The sequence below is a fragment of the Primulina huaijiensis genome, chromosome 6 (assembly GCF_012295235.1).
Source record: "Primulina huaijiensis isolate GDHJ02 chromosome 6, ASM1229523v2, whole genome shotgun sequence".
Taxonomy (NCBI): Eukaryota; Viridiplantae; Streptophyta; class Magnoliopsida; order Lamiales; family Gesneriaceae; genus Primulina; species Primulina huaijiensis.
The window spans coordinates 441391-453463 of record NC_133311.1 but is presented as its reverse complement, the minus strand read 5'-3'; the positions used below and the strand labels follow the sequence as shown (position 1 = coordinate 453463).

The 12073-nt window shown below is 36.0% G+C and overlaps 2 protein-coding genes across 27 annotated transcripts; one reads left to right on the top strand and one right to left on the bottom strand.

Moving 5' to 3' along the window:
* The first annotated feature begins 479 nt into the window (after positions 1-479).
* On the top strand, positions 480-3252 carry LOC140979238 (protein indeterminate-domain 12-like). 4 transcript variants are annotated; one of them, XM_073444569.1, is made up of 5 exons: positions 480-515; positions 724-792; positions 898-1062; positions 1153-1552; positions 2388-3251. In XM_073444569.1, exons 3-5 carry the CDS (start codon positions 900-902, stop codon positions 3076-3078), a joined length of 1254 nt encoding a protein of 417 aa, XP_073300670.1. In that variant the 5' UTR covers positions 480-515; positions 724-792; positions 898-899; the 3' UTR covers positions 3079-3251. The 4 variants fall into 4 exon arrangements, with proteins under 4 accessions (XP_073300670.1, XP_073300669.1, XP_073300668.1 ...); XM_073444568.1 differs by having other exon boundaries at positions 492-540; positions 725-792; XM_073444567.1 differs by lacking the exon at positions 480-515 and having other exon boundaries at positions 553-792.
* Positions 3253-3496: 244 nt separating this feature from the next.
* LOC140978938 (pentatricopeptide repeat-containing protein At3g63370, chloroplastic) lies at positions 3497-12067 on the bottom strand. 23 transcript variants are annotated; one of them, XR_012175668.1, is made up of 6 exons: positions 9183-12067; positions 8209-8259; positions 7958-8041; positions 5630-7853; positions 4541-4621; positions 3510-3875 (listed from the first exon to the last, which is right to left on the bottom strand). XR_012175668.1 is itself a non-coding variant. In XM_073444183.1 (4 exons), exons 1-3 carry the CDS (start codon positions 11973-11975, stop codon positions 8003-8005), a joined length of 2781 nt encoding a protein of 926 aa, XP_073300284.1. In that variant the 5' UTR covers positions 11976-12067; the 3' UTR covers positions 4174-7853; positions 7958-8002. The 23 variants fall into 23 exon arrangements, 8 of the variants coding, with proteins under 8 accessions (XP_073300285.1, XP_073300286.1, XP_073300288.1 ...); XR_012175669.1 differs by having other exon boundaries at positions 4541-4618; XR_012175665.1 differs by having other exon boundaries at positions 3497-3875; positions 4541-7853.
* Between the last annotated feature and the right edge of the window lie 6 nt (positions 12068-12073).

Sequence of the window (12073 nt, the reverse complement as noted above, 5' to 3'; positions counted from 1 at the left end):
TTAAGGATTTGGGTGTTTTATGACAGTAACGAAAGAAATGACAGAAAGTGCCCAAAGCACTTCTTTTTCTTTTTATTTGCTTTTTTTTTTTTTTGGTACCAGAAGAAACTTATTGATAATTAATTATCATATCCCTGTAGTTTTGTGAGACTGTTTTAATTATCATTTTACTCCATTTAGATCTCGAGAGAGATGTCAAAACTTTGTGATCTCTCTTTGGTTTTTTTTTTTTTTTAATATATACATACATACATTCTTGCATAAACATATATAGGAAATTAAAATATAATAATTGGTAAGTAAAAGTTGGATTGTTTAAAATGATAAAAGTTATGTTTGCGCATTTCAAATTAATAACACAACAGAAAGTTCATCCATATAAAATATACATAATAATTTGTTCTCACTTTCACTGTGCATGTACCCTACCACCTTTTCTTGCACGTATAAATATAGAGAGACACTGATAGCTACAAACGAGCAATATCTGTTCTTCCCATGCTGATTAATTTCGAGTGCGTGGAGGAATTAGAGATCATGAACGTGTTTTTTTTTTTTTTTTTTTTCACAATATTTTTTTTCTCTTGCTTTTCATAATTAATTCCTAGAAAATAAAATTAAAACTTTTGCCTTTGCCATTTGCATTGAATTATTCCTGATTTCCACTGCTGAATTCTACGGCCGCCTGTTTTAAAAAGAACCACTTGTTTGTTGTGTACGCAGGTGGGATTCAGCTATCTTGGATTGTTTGTATTTACACCTGTTGATTTCAGTTTAAGGGCTTTTAATAAGGTTGGTGACAATATAAGAAAATTGCAAAAACTTAAATTACTGAATTAGTGTTGTTTCATTATATTTCTATCTTCTTCAACTTCTTGAAAGTCATGTTTCCTGCAGCGATGTCTAATTCGACCTGTGTTTCTGAGGAAGATAGTGTTTCATCTGGCCATAGGGTGGTTCAAAATTTTGGTTTCTCAAATTCTGTGCTCATGAATAATTCTATTCTAACCAATCAAGAACCACTGAAGATGAAGAAGAAGAGAAACCTTCCGGGAAATCCAGGTAATTTAAAAACTTTTTTTTTCCCTGTTATAGATTGCAAGAATTCATATAAAATTTATGGGGTCTTCATTAATTTATTTTATACTTTAGATCCTGAAGCAGAAGTAATCGCATTGTCTCCAAGAACCCTTTTGGCTACGAACAGATATGTTTGTGAGGTGTGCAAAAAGGGTTTCCAGAGAGATCAAAATCTTCAGCTTCACAGAAGAGGACACAATCTTCCATGGAAACTGAAGCAGAGAAACAGCAAAGAAGTTAACAAGAAGAGAGCCTATGTTTGCCCTGAGACTACATGTGTTCATCACCATCCTTCGAGGGCTTTAGGTGATTTGACAGGAATCAAGAAACATTATTCCAGGAAGCATGGGGAGAAGAAATGGAAATGTGACAAATGTTCCAAGATCTATGCTGTTCAATCAGATTGGAAAGCACATTCTAAAACTTGTGGAACTAGAGAATACAAGTGTGATTGTGGAACCATTTTCTCCAGGTATTTCAATTAATCTCTTTCTTCCCCCATCGATCGATACTTCAGTTTAACCATATATTTGTTCAGAAAACTCAATTTTATGCGTAATTTTTTAGGAAAAAAATATAACTTTTAACCACTGAGAAAAGTAGGTTAACTCAGACTTTATCGACTGAAACCAAGAATCATGGTGAACAACACGATGCAAATTAAGGTTTGCATGCAACAGTCTTTTTGAACTTTTTCTAGTGCGTGTACTTGGTGTGATTAAAAGGAACTCCATAACCAATTATGTGTTCTTGATACTTGCTTTTACGTGGTTGTGGCAGAAAATTGTCAAAAAAATTATCACATGCAAAATCAATTTTCTTTTCTTTTTCTTTTTTTACTGTCAGAGGAGCTGTAAAAAATTTGAACATAATAATAGAATCTGCTAAAGTCATGCATACGTAGACAGGCATGTCGGTTCCTTCTTGTTACAGCTACACATAACATAATAGGATTTGGATTCGTGAATGAGATATACCTGCTTATTTCATGCAAACCTCATTCAAATCTCTCTCTCTCTCAAAAACCAAATCACCATATTATTGCGTTATAGTTTTTTCAAGTACAGAAATATGAGAGAGTGAGTTTTCTATAACTATAAAATATATACACGCATAATACAATAATATATAATTAGTCTTAACATGTGAAATAATTCTTTTATTCAGCTGATGCGATAAGATATAATACAAATTAAACATGATTAGTAAGTCAAACATCTTGCATGTATTTTATTAATTTTCTTAGAATAATTTTTTTTTTTCCATTGCAACATCAGAAGAAACTTATTTACGTTAAAATATTGCAGGAAGGATAGTTTCATCACCCACAGGGCATTCTGTGATGCTTTAGCTCAAGAAAGCGCCAGGCTCTCTGCTGCCACCTTGCCACCACCAAATCACCACCACCCCCTACATTTCCATAATTTAGAGCACCACGAACCGACAGTGCAGCACCCGCCTCTCCTCCCATTGGCTTCGCACAACTGCCACATTCCCCTCAACTCCTGGGATCCACCACCCCAGAACCCCGACTCCAATCCCTTCATCAAACCTGAAACCCTCTACATTCCCTTCTCTTCACCTTTCTACCAAGAACAAAATCTTATGACGTCCCCATTGGAGAACCTTCATGTCAGTTTCTCCGGCAGCCTCTCAGCCACCTCACTCCTCCAGAAGGCGGGCACGATGGGGGCCACCTTGGGTCATATGGGCTCCAACATGGCTCACCTGGACATGATGCATATGCATCACGCTGTGGCAGCACCAGGGATTTGGCACAACAATGATAATATGACAAGAGATTTTCTGGGGCTGAAGGAAGATCAATGCGGCGGAGGAGATGGTGGCAATGGCGGCGCATGCAATAGGAATGCGAGGGAAATACTATCCTTCACGAACGGTGGAGAATTAGTGGCATATGATCATGATCGTGCATTGTTGAAGCATCAAGGGTTTGGATTTTCTGAAACCCACTCGGGAACATGGGGAAATTGTTGAAGATCGCTAGCTATTGATCTTTACAAAATCCATGAGAGACAAAAAAACATAATAAAAATGAACTATCCGCTGTTATTTTTATCTCCGTTGTCATGCAGGCTAGTGCTTCATTTTCGAGCTATAATACAAATCTTGTGATGCTATCGGACATTAGTTGATCATTAATCAGTATTATTTTCGTAATTATCGTATAATTTAGAGTATTTTCATAATATCACAATGTTGAAAATCTTTGACTAAAGTTCCTTCCAATATAGCAATGAAATATCAGTAAAAAATCAGGTTATATATATGAAATGTGGCATCATCTCTTCGAGTTCATTGTAGTGCCTGTTTAGAACCTGTAACCAAGTGTAAGCTCCTTTGATTAATCTTACATGTATGCTATATATCCCGTATTAATTTATTTTTGAAAATCTAATCTAAACACACACAAAATTGTACCTATATACATCCCTTTAATTTGTTGTGGTACAAGAAAATAAAAAGGAATGGGCTGTGGTCTTTATGTAAAGAAGAAGATGAAATTGTAAAAAATGGAGTAAGCGTGAGTTAAAAGAGAGGTGTCTAGATATAGCTCTCTTTGGTTAGTGGTGGTCCGAGAATTAGTGGTTCAAGCAAAAAGAAAAAGATATATATTCAAATGTAAAATCAAAAATGTCAACGGATTATCAATTTACCATTCTAGCCGGGGACCCTTTTAATTTGCTTGACACTCTTTCTCAAATTCCGTGCAAAGTCCCCAAAATAGTTTACTTTGCTCATGCATGCACCATGTGTCCTTACATAAATACGTCCTGTAAGCACACGGTTTGTCATTAAAATACTGTATATAACTTTTTGCTTTTGATGAACAGATGAATTAAGTTTGTAATTAATATATAACTTTCCATATAAATTGTGTGTTTTAATTAAGTTCTTTGAAATGAAATGAAAAAAAGTATAAAAGTCCACCAAGAATAAGCATCATCACCTTTAACAAGTATATTCACCACCCCACATGAAAGAGCAAAAGATGAGAATCAAACAGATTTTTGATAAGCACGCCAAATTTAAGAGATATATTCAACATACCACAATTTTTTTTTTTTTTTAATAAAATGAGAATTAAGCATGAAAAGTAGAGAAGCAAGAGTACTAACTATGCAGCTACGGTGATACATCCAAGTTTGTAGAAAATAATACACGACGGAAGATCCGTTAATTTAATGATCAATCAATCAATTTATTTTAGGAGACTTACAACTTTCATTTTATTATAAGTTTTTGAGACTCCCCAAGTTTAGATACAAAACATGCCAATTTGCCTCGTAGAAAAGACATTCTTTCCATCTTTGTGGAGCACAAGCAGACAGGCTAAAAAGCTTCTATTCTATTCTCTCTTCTTCCCCTCTCTCTTCGCCTAAAAGACTTTGCATATGTCAGTATTTCATAAGAGAATATCATCTCCCACTGACCAAACCTTTCATTCTTTTCCTTCTTTCTTCCAAATCCCATAATCATCAGACCTCTTTGCTTTGCTTTTAAACCTTTTCCTCTTCTGCTGCAAATCCCAATGCAACTTCATTAGTACTCACTTTTTTTCAGATAACTCTTGAGTGTCACCAAGGCAATGAATCAAGGGTAAGTCAAAACAGATATCCCAATAATTCAAAGCCAAGTTCAAGATAATTTTGGAATCAATCTTGGCTCCACCCACAAGAGATGTATATTCCTGTGTCTTTTATGATTCTTTTACAAGTTTGTAACGAATAAAGCAAATTCTTGAGCTAAAAAGTTAAAGAGGATAAACGAACAGATCTGAGAGGATAACGTCGATGACAGTAATACTAACAGATTAGATGCAATGCAGTAGTTAATAGAAAAAGGTCGGACAATAGAAGTTCCTCCTTTAAAAGAAAATCTACCATAAGGTTTAGTTCCAGAATAAACAGGTAATGTGTGAGTTGAAATCAAGAAAAATTATATCTTAATTTGAATTTGCAAGACATGACTAGAAGATAAACGAAAATTTCTGTAAATTATGCATATAGATTGATTTTCACCAATAATTAGTCACCCTAATATTGGGCCAAACATCTTGAATAGAAAATCTATGTCAAGAAGGGGAGAGACCACCTTGTTAGCTCATCTGGCACTAGGATTAAACAGAATCAACTAAGAGGCATTAACTTTAGCATAAAAAGTCTGTCGGGCGGAAAATAGCAATTCCTTTCTTAAATCAAGAAGTTCAAAAAAAATGGTAAAGTATCGTAGGCAAATGTTATGATCATATCATGGTCGCATATTCAAAAACAATAAAATATTGTTCTATGGGCATAATCAGCAGGGTTGTTAAAATATTTGAGGAGCATGCTAAAAATTATTAAGTTTCTATAACGGATAGATGATGTATCCCTCATTCAGTCCCGACCTCAAAAGTAAGGCACTCGGTGAAGGTAAAAAACAATAAATATAGGAGTGGGAGAAAGAACAATTAACTTCCTTATTTTTAGATAGAAAGGTATTAAGAGATATTGAATGAAAAACCAAGTAAAAGACTAAGAGATACCTTGTTCAGAAGAGTGCTCCATGGTAACAACTGGTTATCAAACAATGTATCGCATGAAGTCTACCAGAAGAATGTCAATAATCTCAAAATTGAAAATCAAACTCTTCAGCGAAAGGAAAAAACAATATCCACGCTAAAAAATAATACACAAATCATCTGCAGAAATTTTATTCTCCTTAGATTTCTGGCCAAGGACTTTGGTTGATGCATTATTAAAGCTCACAATTTTCTAGTGAAATAGCTGAAATATGTATAGATAGTAACCGAATGAGGAGGAAAGAAAGAAGATCCAAGCCGAAAAGAGAACAGCAGATATCTCTGCAATAGAATCATTAAAATAGGAAACCAAACCAGTTCGGGTAAAAGATAAGAGATTGGAACCCTCCCAAACGATCAGAGAGTTTGGTGTAACACCTCATAAATACAGCAGGTCAGATTTGAACTAGCAAACAAAAATTTTATGAACCAAAAGCGAGGAAGAAGATAAAAATAGAAAAAAACAAAATAGCAAACTTCTACAATTTTGTCCTGCATTCCGTCCAGTAATCCAGAAGCCAAAGCGACATTTGACTGATCTGAGGGTGAAGTTTTATTAGGGTCACATTACACATACACACTACTAAAAACAGATGTCCCCTCATCGACAAAAATATCTTAATTACTGTTTTTCGATACAAATATGTCTGCCTCCAGCATGCAGAACAACAATTCAGGATATCACCAGGATAAAGTATCTATCAATGTTGGAGGAAATGGAGTTCACATGCACTTCAAGTTTTTGTCATACAAATTAGAAATTATCATTTCCGTGCCAAACTGGTGGTTCAACATTTAAATTATTGAAAACAACATTTCACCAATTATACATCAGAAGAACATGCCTAATAGTTAATATAATTCCATTTGGAAATAAAACTATAAGTACATATTGCTGTATGAAGAAGAAAATGTAAAAGAAAAAGTTGTCATGGACCATATGTGAATGTAAATCAAGCTAAGTGTATCTTTATTCTCTTTTTTTTCAAATGTACAGGCATGATCGATAGTGATGTATTGATTAGACGATTTCAACTGATTGAAGTTTATGCAATTCCAGTTAATAGAATATAAAGTGGTTTTCCCTTTTTGAACTGAATCTGATGTTCACTACCACATCTCTTGGTCCTTGTAAACCAATATACCAACTGAAAAATTTATTAGAAGACCTCAGGGAAGCTCAATGTCGTAAAATGCATCATGCATGGTGTTTCCAGGTCATCTCATGGAGATCAGTTCCCACATTATATGCAGAGACATGGTCATCGCAATCAAAAATATAGAAAGTGAAATGCAGATTATCAGTCTTGAGAAGGACTAAATCATAAAATCAAAATCCATGAAGTAATCAGCAAAAGTATGAAAGTGTCAGATAATCAATATGTTGGCCTATCGATTAGGCTTTATTGAATCAATCAGGCTTGATTTGCATAGTCCCTTATACAGCCTGCTCCAGTTTCGATTGGTTGGAGAAGTGGTGCCCATATTCTGTCGAATTTTGGTAAACAATTGATATATTATTGCTCAGTTGAGTTTCCAATTCAAACTACATTTTGATATATTCTTGCTCAGTTGATTTTCCAATTCAAACTAAAATCTTGCCCCGCATCTGAGTTTGGTATCATGATAATTGTGTTCGGCTGAAGACATAAAAAAAAATAGTTAATATATCAATACAGAATCCTTTCTATATATTGTTGGGTTTCTCATCGCCTCCCCTACAAGTGATATTAGATTCAAACTATGAAAAAAATTAGAAACACGCATTATGATATTTTGTGTCATTTGAAAAAATGTTCCCATATGATATTTCTTACATGCCTGAATCTAGATTCTTGCCCTATAACATTATCTTGTGAGAGTAGGAAAAATGCAGTGGATATTGAAATGCGGCCCTTAGACAAAAATAAGACATTGAAACTTGTAGATTTACCAAAATGTGGGAAAAAAAAGTGGGATGTGAGTGTTCACAAAAGAATATAATGCAGATGGCATATCAAACAGAGACAAGTAAAGTGGTAGCTAAGGGATACACACAAATTTATGTGACAGATTTTCAAGAAACGTTGCCCCTTGTCAACTTCTTTGTGTTGCAGTTAAGTCCGAGTAGACAACTAACCATTGGAATAATCTGACATAAAACACTGTCCTTCACGAGAACCTTGAAGAAAAGATATCCAAACATTACCTATAATTCAACAGAAAGATTGCTGAAGATAAGGTTTCTAAGTCGAAAAAAGCAAGATTCAGGCAAATAGAATCTCCATTTACCTGGTTTGGGAAGAAACTTACACATCGGAGAGTTGGGAAAATACATACAAGTAACTAAGACCACCATTAGAGAATTCCAAGCCGCTCCATATTTTTATGCACTTCCTAAAACACCATGCACATGGTAAAATGCGTTAAAATTCACCGAGTTGAAGTTTTTTCACCAGTACTAACAACAAATAGGCACCATTCAGGTTCTATTCTTGGCAATGAGAGACTCATGACATCTAGCTTCGTTAACCTTTAAAAAAGCATCAAGTTATAGAGCATACTTTCATCTCATTGTTTAAGAAATAACAAATTGAAGAAACACTCTGGGCTTCCTGCAAGTAACAAAGACCGGCATTTCTGGGGACTGCTTGAAGAGCATTCCAATTTTAACACCATTTCTATATTCTACACAACATATTGTTAGGATTTATAGAATAAAGTAACGGTTGGTAATTGTATCTATCTATCTATACATCAAAAGAAAAGAGCCCCCCCTCTCCACTCATCACCCGCACTGCCACAAAAGTGTCATTGTAAATCTTTTCAACTAGATTTAGTTACCATAACACAAGAAATCACATTATTCCTAAAAAAAATTGCAACGAAGCGAGACAGGCACCGCCATTCAGGGAGTTCCATTTGAGAAGGTGCCTTCAAATTTCTTATGCATCCGCTACAACACCATTTTCATTGAAATATACATACACAGAGAGATGAGTAGCAAATTCATTTTCTATAGTCACTGCAAAAACTGTTGCCTCCTGGGATTTTGTTCAATCCCCCAATCTGCAGTGATTCTTTGTATCTTCCACTACATTACATTACGCCGCCGACATTGGTTGAAAACTGGAATTGTTAATGAAAATTATGGGTTAATTAGAAACAAAAAAAATTCTGACTGGACTGAGAAACAAGTTTATCTTCTCATATGGGTGCTTTAAGTTTGAATATTGTTTCTTTGAAAAAGGCAATTAGAAGCTACAATGCCAAGAGAATTCGAAATTAATATGTAAATTGTAAAAATGAACTGTTTGGTTCTCATATATTAATTGTCCCCACATATTCCATATATGGTACCACGTAAAAAGCACACTCTCTCCATCACTAATACATCACCCATGAAATCGGGCCATTGATCACTACACCGCATTATGAGGTGAAAGTGAAACAGGGCACAGTTCATTAATACGTTCTTCGGGTGCAAGTAGTGTTACAAATTTTCAAGGGTCTACCAAAAATCTCCACAGGAACATACCCCATCTTTAAAACTGTGAAACCTGTTTGCATCTCTAACAATGATATCCCTTTCACAAAATTTTGAAACAAACTTAGTAAAAGAATGGCAATCACCGCACACCCTGAGATTCTTCGTGACCCGTATTGGCTTTTCTTTTGGAGTAACAAGTAAACCATACGCAATAGCAAGCCTTTCACTATGACTATAAAGCATCTTTACTTTCTCTTCCTCCTCCACATTGTGTAGCACGTGCTTTGTTTCAGGGTCATACCCTCCATCCCTCTTCAATTTATCAGTTATCTGAGAGAGCTTTTTGTATATTTCATCAGAATTTGGATGAGACCTATCCCTAGAAATAAAGTTATGAACCTTATTTCCAACCTCTATCCAACTACAAGCAGGGTCTTTTTTCAGCCCCCTCACTTTCATTTTCATCCTCACTTTCTCCACATCATCCCATCTCTCTGCAGCTGCATATAAGTTAGATACAAGCACATAATTTCCCGGATTATCCGGATCCATTTCAAGAAGCTTCTCTGAAGCTATCTCCCCTATCTCAATATTAGAATGAATTCTGCAGGCACCAAGAAGAGCACACCAGACAGCAGCTGTAGGCTCTGGTCTCATGCCTTTCACTAAATCAAATGCCTCTTCCAAAAAATTTGCGCGACCTAGAAGATCAACCAGACAGGCATAGTGTTCAGGCCATGGATCCAATTTATATTCGTTTTGCATAAGTTGAAAAAACATTTTTCCTTCTTCTACTAATGCTGAATGACTGCATGCATGAAGCAGTGCCAAAAATGCTATATGATCAGGGTAAAGGTTCTTGGCCTCCATCATTCTATATAAATTTGTAGCCATCATACCATGGCCATGCTGTCCATATGCGTTAATCATACTTGTCCATATGACTAAATCTCTATGTTTTACAGATTTGAAAACAGCATAGGAGCTATCAATATCCCCACAGCTAGCATACATATCCACAAGTGAGCTAGCAATCAAATCCTCTGTATGAAAGTACTTCCTCAGCAAATATCCATGAATCTCTTTACCCTTCCTCAGGGCAGATAAATAAGCAGCTGCCGAGAGAATGGTCGAGATTGCAATAGAATCCAGTTCAACATCATCCCTGACCATGTTGAAGAAAAGTTGAAGAGCCTCACATGCAAGTCCGTTATCTAAAAAAGAAGTTATCATGCTTGTCCAGGATACAACGTTTTTAACTTCAATTTGCCCAAATATGTGTCTTGCATAATCTAATTTTCCACAATCCCCATACACATCAACCAACGTGTTTTGTATGATAACATCTGAAAAATCTCTTCTCACTATGTAACCATGGATCTCTTTCACAGTTAGAATGCAGTGTAACCAGTGACAAGCTAGGAGAACACTTTCAAGCATCATCTTATCAATATCAACACCCTCCACCTGCACTTCCTTGAATAACTGCAAGGCCTTTTCATAACAATAATTTTGAATATAACCGGTCATGATTGTCGTCCAAGAAATGGGGTCTTTGTGGGAAATTCTCCGAAAAGAATAATACATGAAATTTGTTTTAGAACACTTCGCATACATGTCAATTACTGTGTTGGCTACTTGAAGATCAAACTCCATCCCATTTTTCAGAACATAAGCATGAACTTCCATTCCATTCAACAGATTCCCTGACCTGCCACAGGCTGAAAGAACACTGATTGCTGATACCTGGTCCAGGCGCTGACCAGAACTCACGATCTCATGAAAGAATTTGAGTGCTTCGTCATAGAGGCCATTTTGAACATAACAAGATAACATGGCATTCCAAGAAACACTATCTCTCTCAGGCATTTCAGTGAATACTCTAATAGCTTCATCAATTCTAGAGAACTTTGAGTACATGACAACCAAGGCATTTGCGACATAACAATCAGCAAAAATGTGAGATTTCAGAACGATAGCGTGCATTTGCATCCCAAGCAATGAATCCTGACAGGCTTGAAGAGCAGCCACAAAAGTATATGTGCTAGGGGTGACACCAACATTTTGCATTTCCCAAAACAGCCTTAATGCTTCTCTGCTCATCCCATTCATAGAATATGCTGAAATCATTATATTCCACAACTCAGCTCCTCTTCCTGTCATTCTCTTAAATAACAACACCACCGCGTTTAGATCATTGCACTTCGTGTACATGCTCGCGAGTGCATTCACAAAAATATCATTACAAGAAATCCCAAACTTCACGCCAAATCCATGAATTTCCCTTCCACAGTAAATATCTTTAAATCCAGCACAAGCCTTTAAGACACTGCAACAAGTATGGGCGTCTAAGGGAATTTGCAAGAATCTCATTTCTGCATAAAGTTCAATTGCTGCCTGAGACTCCCCATTCAAAACATATGCACCAAGCATTGCATTGTAAGTGAAAATACTCCTTTCTAGCATTTCGTCAAACAGCACTTCGGCCTCCTGTAAGTTGCCACACTTGCCATACATAAGCACAAGTTTGGTATCCAAGAATGGCAAATCACGCACATTGTTGCATTTTAAAACGTGGGCATGTATTTGTTTGCCATGTGATAGGGACTTTTGGCTAGCACAAAGATCAAGAACTGATGAGTAAGCTTTATCCAAGCAATTTTTCTGACTGCTCGAAACCAAAATGTTGGAGAGTGACAAAAGGGCTTCTTGTAGACTGGTTGTTTTTATTGGCGTCGTGTGAATTCTAAGAGTTGAATTCCGCCAAGTATTCTTGTGAACGAACGGTGTTGTTGAGACAGCAACAGAGTTGAGGTCTACGAGCTGGATTAAGGAAGCCATATCTTCTAGTATTCTCTACCAATTCATAAAATCTGAATAGTTCCCGACGGTTTCCGGCGGGCATATAGTCTAGCCAATGGTGTCAGCATCCGTAATCT

Excerpts from the sequence above, each read along its gene's own strand:
- LOC140979238 (XM_073444566.1), top strand. The coding sequence starts at position 885 with ATGTTTCCTGCAGCGATGTCTAATTCGACCTGTGTTTCTGAGGAAGAT. Across the intron at positions 1,063-1,152 it reads AAACCTTCCGGGAAATCCAG|ATCCTGAAGCAGAAGTAATC; the intron begins GTAATTTAAAAA and ends TTTATACTTTAG. Across the intron at positions 1,553-2,387 it reads TGTGGAACCATTTTCTCCAG|GAAGGATAGTTTCATCACCC; the intron begins GTATTTCAATTA and ends AAAATATTGCAG.
- LOC140978938 (XM_073444180.1), bottom strand. The coding sequence starts at position 11,975 with ATGGCTTCCTTAATCCAGCTCGTAGACCTCAACTCTGTTGCTGTCTCA. Across the intron at positions 8,260-9,182 it reads TTCACAGTTTTAAAGATGGG|GAAGCCCAGAGTGTTTCTTC; the intron begins GTATGTTCCTGT and ends TGTTACTTGCAG. Across the intron at positions 8,042-8,208 it reads TCTTAAACAATGAGATGAAA|GAAGTGCATAAAAATATGGA; the intron begins GTATGCTCTATA and ends ATGGTGTTTTAG.